The following is a 7609-nucleotide window of genomic DNA, read 5'->3' on the forward strand; positions in this document are numbered from 1 at the left end:
CAGGGAAATGGATGGCATTAGAGCAGATTATGCTAAGTGAAGCTAGCCAATCCCTAAAAAACAAATGCCAAATGTCTTCTTTGATATAAGGAGAGTAACTAAGAACAGAGTAGGGACGAAGAGCAGGAGAAGAAGATCAACATTTAACAGGGATGAGAGGTGGGGAGGGGGGCGGGTGGAGGATGGGAAAGGCAGCGGAGCACAACAGACACTAGGATGGCAATTTGTAAATCAATGGATGTGTAACTGATGTGATTCTGCAATCTGTGTATGGGGTGAAGGTGGGAGTTCATAACCCACTTGAATCAAAGTGTCAAATATGATATGTCAAGAAATTTGTAACGTTTTGAACAACCCACAATAAAAAATTTAAAAAAATAAATAAATAAATAAATAAATAAAAATAAAAACAGCATACTACAGGGACACAGCCACATCAGTGTTCATAGCAGCACAATTCACAATAGCTAAACTGTGGAAACAACCTAGATGCCCTTCAAAAGATGAATTGATTTTTTTTAAATGTGGCATATATACACAATGGAATATTACTCAGCAATAAAAGGGAATAAAATCATGGCATTTGCAGGTAAATGGATGGATTTAGACAATGTAATGCTAAGTGAAGTTAGCCAATCCCTCAAAACCAAATGCTGAATGTTTTCTTGGATATAAGGAGGCTGATTCATAGCGGGGTAGGGAGGGGAAACATGGGAGGATCAGACAAACTCTAGATAGGGCAGAGGGGTTAGAGTGTAAGAGAGGAGGAATGGGGGCATAAAAGATAATGGAATGTGATGGTCATTATTATCCAAAATACGTGCATGAAGACAGAAATTGGTGTGGATATAGTTTGTATATAACCAGAGATATTTAAAATTGTGCTCTATACATGTAATAAGAATTGTAATGCATTCTGCTGTCATATATAAATTTTTTAAAAACTATAAAAAAGAATGGATTAAGAAAATGTGGTAAGAAAATTGAGTTTTAGTCAGCCATAAAGAAGAATTTATTGCATTTGCAGGTATATGGATGGAAATGGACAACATCATGCTATGTGAATAAGCCAAACTCAGAAAATCTAGAGTCAAATGTTTTCTCTCACATGTAGAAGTTAAGCAAAATGATGGAAAAAATAAAGATGTCTCAAATAAATAACATAATGATGCATCTCCATATTTTAGGAAAAACAAGGAACAAACCAATCTCCAAACAGCAAAAGTAAGGAAATAACAAAGATCAGAGCAGAAATAAATGAAATGGAAACTGAAAGAACAATACAAAACATTAAATGAACAAAGAGTTAATGCTTTAGAAAAATAAACAAAATGCACAAACATTTAACTGAAGAAACAAAGAGAAGACCAAAATAAATAAAATTAGAGGTTAAAAAAAAAGACATTATAACAGAAAACACTGAAATGTACAGGATCATTAGGAAATATTTTGAAAAACAGTATGCCAATATGTTAGAAAACTAGAAGTTATGGGAAATTTTCTGAACATAAATGATCTATCAAAATTGAATCCAGAAGATGTAAGAAATCTAAATAGATCAATAATGAGTAATGAGATGGAAGCAGATAAAATAAACAAAAACAATGAACAGTCTAGCACTAGATGGATTAAGTGCTGAATTTTAACACACATTAGAAAATAACTAACATCAATGCCAATCAAACAGTTCCATAAGAGTGAAAGGGCCTTTCCAGATTCATTCTATTAAAAACTGTTACCCTGTTACTGAAACCAGATAAGAACATCACATACACACACACACACTATATATATATATATATATATATATATATATATATATATATATACACACACACACACATATACATATATATATACACACATACATATACATATATATATATGTATATTATCAGGGTTATTATATATATTATATATTACATATAATATATATACATATATGTACATATATAATATATATATTATATATAATAACCCTGATAATCATAGATGTAAAAATTCTCAGTAAAATACATGCATATGGAAATCACAGCACATTAAAAGATCATATGCCATTATCAATTGGGTTTTATTCCAGGGATGCAACAATGGTTCAACATATACAAATCAACAAACAAAATTCAGTATATAACTAAAATCAAGGATCAAAATCACATGATACCAACAATATATGCAGGGAAAACTTTGATTAAATTCAACATTCTTTCTTGAAAAAAAAAATTCCTGGCTAAATTAGGTATAGAAAAATCATACTTCATTATAATATGTGAACGTCTAGAGCGTTCGGGTCCCTGGGTAAGGGTCGCGAAATAACCAGGACACAGGGGATGCAGAGCCAAGGCAGCAAATGCAACTGCATGCTGAAGTTTATTTTCAAGTTCCTTTTATATACTTCTTCTAACAAAGCAAGCAATTCTTCAATAACACTTTACCTACATTGTCCAAATATCATGCCTCAGCGGATACACAGAGCTAGATTCAAATTGTTCCTGTTTGTTTGATAAGTACCCTCCTAAAGTTCTTTGTAGACATTATCTACTCCTCTGAGGATGCATTTGTTTCTTTTAGAATGTACTGTTCCCAGGATAAGTATGCAGGAAGCTTCTTCCTCTTGGCCAAACCATGCAGAACTTGTGACTTGCGATAAGGGGAAGAGAACGTTTCCTCCTCCTAACTGAGGTTTGCCTCAGCTGACCTAAATCACAGCCACAGCTCTTGCAAACTGTCAGGCCTGAGGGAGCTAAACTCTGCACACTTAAACCCCAACAATTCCTTCTTTTTTCTTTTGCTTTTCTAAAACAGCTTTTCNAAAGCTATTTGTAGCATTTCAGTCATTTGTACCAAGTAAGTCCATTGGTCTTTAGGTAATGGGGTAATTATGTGAGAAATGTCATTGCCCATCAAAGTTATACTTCTCTGTCTTCCTTGTTCAATTAATAATGCGATCTGGTCAGCATATGGCATAATATTTTTGGAGAATCTATGTTTTGTATATAGAAAAGTGTTAGAGTCAAACGTTCAACTCAACAAAAATAAGAAACATTTTTGATTCTTTTGTTAGATGTAGATTGGTTTTTTTTGCTAATGAATGTTTTTTAGCTGTAATATCACTGAGCTGAACAAATAAATCACCTTGAGTACATAAGGAAAAATAAACACATGCTAAATGGATAAACTACATCTTTACTAGATCATCTTTACCTCTAATACTTCAGAAGCTTAGAGATTTAGAGTATTCTTACATTAACTGCAAGAAAAATTAAAGGAGAAATTCCTTTTGAGATCACAACTATGAAGTTATGTGGTTATAAAATTTTGCATTTGTGTGCAAAACATGAATCACATTTACCTTTATTTTTCTTATTTAGTCTTGTCAATCACCTAGCAGGATTTAACAGATACCTTTCAAAGAAACAGAGATTGAGATGTGTTTATATAACTTCAATAACCTCATCTCTATAGTAATGAGAGATGTAGTATCCTTTTGCTATGGTTCAAGACAACAGGGAAGGAGAGATCACAAGAAAGAGAAATCAAAATTATTACAACTGAGAAACTACTTCTCATTAAGTTTTACCATGGTGCCACCTTCATTTTTACATAAGCATGGTGGCATAATTCAAGCTCAATAAATCGGAAATCTTAATATTTAAAATTTACCTTGACTTAAATGCCATTAACTTTAGAAAAAAATTTAGTGGAGAGAAGAATGTTATTTCCTTTAGGAAAAATAACCATTATCTTTTTTCCTAATCTTTAACACACACAATTTAAATATATACAGTTGCTTTAACACTTTACATAATTCCTATGTACTGGAGCAAAATTATTATAATGAGTAGCAAAAGCATTAAGCAATGCTTTTACATAATGGGATTGAGGTCTGTACATTGTCACTGCCTTTTTTAATCTGCTAATATGATCAATATCAATCTCCTCATACCGAGGTGGATGTGCCATTCCATTAGCTGGATCAGGCCTGATTATAGGAAAAGCAAAGAAAGGAGTTTCGTCCTCATCGTCAGAAGGTTCTAAGTCCATTTCCTGGACAGCCTTTAAGGAAGCTGCCAAAAAAGGATTGGTGGCCGGAGGGGCAGAGGGCCTGGTTCCCGATAAAGGCTTAGGGTCTATTTTAGCTTCTGATTTATTAAGACGTCCCAAAACCTCCTCCATAACAAGTTTGAATTGCTCCGAAACGGAGTGATCATCAATCATCGTTTTTACTTTCATTTTCTTTTCTGTAGCAGTACCAATTAAATCAGCAGAATTTTGTGAAGAATTATGAGTCAATTGTTGCGTATCTTTTATTACCTCTTCTTTTTCACTAACATCCAGAGGGAGATCTAGAATAGAGGGAGCTAGCTCCTTTTGTAAGTTGCCAATTAACCTTTCTTCCTCCATAGCTTTAAACATTGTATATAAAATAGACCAGATAGACCAAAACCGAATTGGAATTTTTTCACCTTGCCTCATGGCCTTTTCAACATTGTGATGGACCCGTTTCCAATTATCCACATCCATAGATCCTTCCTCCGGGAACCAGGGATTCCATTCCCTGACCACCTTAAGACACATCTCTATATCAGAATGGGAAATACTAATACCATAGACAGCAAGTGAATGCCTAAGAATACGTAAAAAAGGAGAAGATGAAGATTGTCCTATCACCCTGTAATATAAAGAAAAATAACTTACCCTTCCTGACAATCCAACAGGGTCCCTATTCCGGCGCCAATTGTGAACGTCTAGAGCGTTCGGGTCCCTGGGTAAGGGTCGCGAAATAACCAGGACACAGGGGATGCAGAGCCAAGGCAGCAAATGCAACTGCATGCTGAAGTTTATTTTCAAGTTCCTTTTATATACTTCTTCTAACAAAGCAAGCAATTCTTCAATAACACTTTACCTACATTGTCCAAATATCATGCCTCAGCGGATACACAGAGCTAGATTCAAATTGTTCCTGTTTGTTTGATAAGTACCCTCCTAAAGTTCTTTGTAGACATTATCTACTCCTCTGAGGATGCATTTGTTTCTTTTAGAATGTACTGTTCCCAGGATAAGTATGCAGGAAGCTTCTTCCTCTTGGCCAAACCATGCAGAACTTGTGACTTGCGATAAGGGGAAGAGAACGTTTCCTCCTCCTAACTGAGGTTTGCCTCAGCTGACCTAAATCACAGCCACAGCTCTTGCAAACTGTCAGGCCTGAGGGAGCTAAACTCTGCACACTTAAACCCCAACAATAATATATGCCAACCTCAAAGCTAATACTATATGAGAGGGGAAAAAATGGAATAATTTCCAATAACCTTAGGAACTGATAGGTGTCCAGAGCCAGGACCCTTATTCTATATAGTACTAGAAATGTTGCCCAAAGGGATTAATCAAGAAAAAGAAACAAAAGAGATACAAATAAAAACAAAATTATCTCTGTTTCTAGATGATGATTCTGTACATAGGACACTAAAGACTCCACCAAAAGACTTAGAAGTGATGAAAAAAATTAAGAAAGTAGCTAGATGCAAATTCAACATATAAAATAAAAATTAGCAGGTTTTGAAACTTAAGGGTGTCGAATTTTTGTAAAATGAAAATTACAAAACACTGAATACTAGAGGGTGGAACTGAATAAAGAAATTGAAGACCATTCTAGAGGGTAGAAAGACGTCTCATGTTTATGGATTGTGAGAATATTTGTGAAATGGCTATCCTTCCAAAAGCAATCTACAGATTTGATGAAATCCCCATCAAAATGCTAATGAAATTCTCCACTGAACCAAAAACAAAAAATCTAAAATTCATATGGTAGCACAACAGATCCTAAATAGCTAAAGCAATCCTTAGCAAAAAAAAAAAAAAAAAAAAAAAAAAGCAATGCTAGAGACACATTGCAATAACTGATTTCAAAATATACCAAAGGCCTTAGTAACAAAAGCAGCATGGTACTGGCATAAAATACATACATAGATCAATGGAACAGAATATTCTCTGACTCAGAAATAATTCTATGCACCTACAGCCAACAGATTCTCTATAAAAGCTTCCTTTCAACAAATTGTGCTGGGAAAACCAGATATCCACATATAGAGACAAAATCTAGATTCCTTGCTCTCACCCTGTACTGAAATCAACTCAAAATGGATGAAAAACCTTATTGTAAGACCTAGAACTTTAAAGCTACTAGAAGAAACCTTGGAGCAAACACTTGTAGATATTGACACAGGCAATAATTTTCTGGATAGAATTCTAAGAGCTCAGGGAAGAAAAGCAAGAATTGACAAATGGGATAATATTGAATTTTAAAAATTTCTACACAGCTAAGGAAATAATCCGAAGAGTGAATCGATAACCTCTCTAGAGAATGGGAGAAAATATTTACTAACTACTCGAAAGACACGATTAATATCCAGAATATATAAAGAACTCCAAAAATTCAACAGCAAAAAGCAAGTAATAAATCAAAACACGGGCAAAAGACTTGAATAAACAATTCTCAAAAGAAAAAGCAGGAAGGCCAATAAATACAGAAAATAATACTCAACACCTTTAACCATCAAAACTATACTGAGATTCCATCTCACCCAATTAGAATGGCTATGATTAAAGAAAAGAAAGATGACTAAATGCTGGAGAGGAAGTGAGGGGACCACACACACATTGTTGGTAGGACTGGTAATTAGTATGCAAAACAGTATGGAGTCCCCCCCCCCAAATAAAAATAGAACTAACATGTGATCCACTATACCATTCCTGGGAACATACCCCCCAAAAATAAAGTCAGCATACAAAAGGTACCAACATACTCCTGTTTACTGGGGCACTTTTCACAGGAATCAATCTAGGTGCCATTCAACAGATGAAAAAAAAATGTTAAACATGATGTACATTTATAAGAACCGCCATAAAGAATAACCTCATGCCATTGTAGGAATACAAAATTGGTGTCCACTGCCATGGAACTGGAGTCACCATGTTAAGCAAAATAAGTTGCAAACAAACAACAAGTATCACATGATTTTTCTCATAGGTGGAAACTAAAAGAATGAAAATTAAAATGACCTGTAAGTAGAAAAGGAACTATTATAAAATGACAAAGGTGCTGGAGAAGGAAGAGGAGTGGAGAGGATAAGCTGGAATAAAAGGGAGGGTGGACATGATCATGCACAATATAAGAATGCATGAAAACATCACAGTGAAACCCATTAATTTGTACTGTTTCCACAACTATTGCATGTTAATAAAAGTGAGTAAAGTAGATAACTATGAAACATTTGAGAAAGTAAAACAAGCCAAAACATTCATATGGTGAAATATTCACTGTGAAAAACAAATCAGCTTTCAAGGCATGTAAAAACATGAAGAACTTAAATGCATACTACTAAGCGAAAGAAGCCAATCTGGAAAGGCTGCATAATATTTTATTTCAATCATGTGACATTATGGAAAAAGCAAACTATGGGGCCAATAAGATCAATGGTTACCAGAGGTCAAACGAGAGGGAGGGATGACTAAGCAAAGCACAGAAAATCTTTAGGTCAATGAAATTACACTCTATGACACTATAATAGTGTATAGGTGTCATTACATATTTGTCCATACCCATGGAATA

General features: G+C 34.5%; 1 protein-coding gene across 1 annotated transcript; it reads right to left on the reverse strand.

Annotated features, from left to right (window-relative positions):
* Positions 1 to 3496: 3496 nt before the first annotated feature.
* Positions 3497 to 4861, reverse strand: LOC125613911 (endogenous retrovirus group K member 7 Gag polyprotein-like). Its single transcript, XM_048795724.1, has 2 exons — positions 4699 to 4861; positions 3497 to 4580 (listed from the first exon to the last, which is right to left on the reverse strand). The coding sequence occupies exon 2, from the start codon at positions 4576 to 4578 to the stop codon at positions 3793 to 3795; it is 786 nt and encodes a 261-aa protein (XP_048651681.1). The 5' UTR covers positions 4579 to 4580; positions 4699 to 4861; the 3' UTR covers positions 3497 to 3792.
* Positions 4862 to 7609: the final 2748 nt, after the last annotated feature.

Source organism: Marmota marmota, unplaced genomic scaffold, assembly GCF_001458135.2.
Source record: "Marmota marmota marmota unplaced genomic scaffold, marMar, whole genome shotgun sequence".
NCBI lineage: Eukaryota > Metazoa > Chordata > Mammalia > Rodentia > Sciuridae > Marmota > Marmota marmota.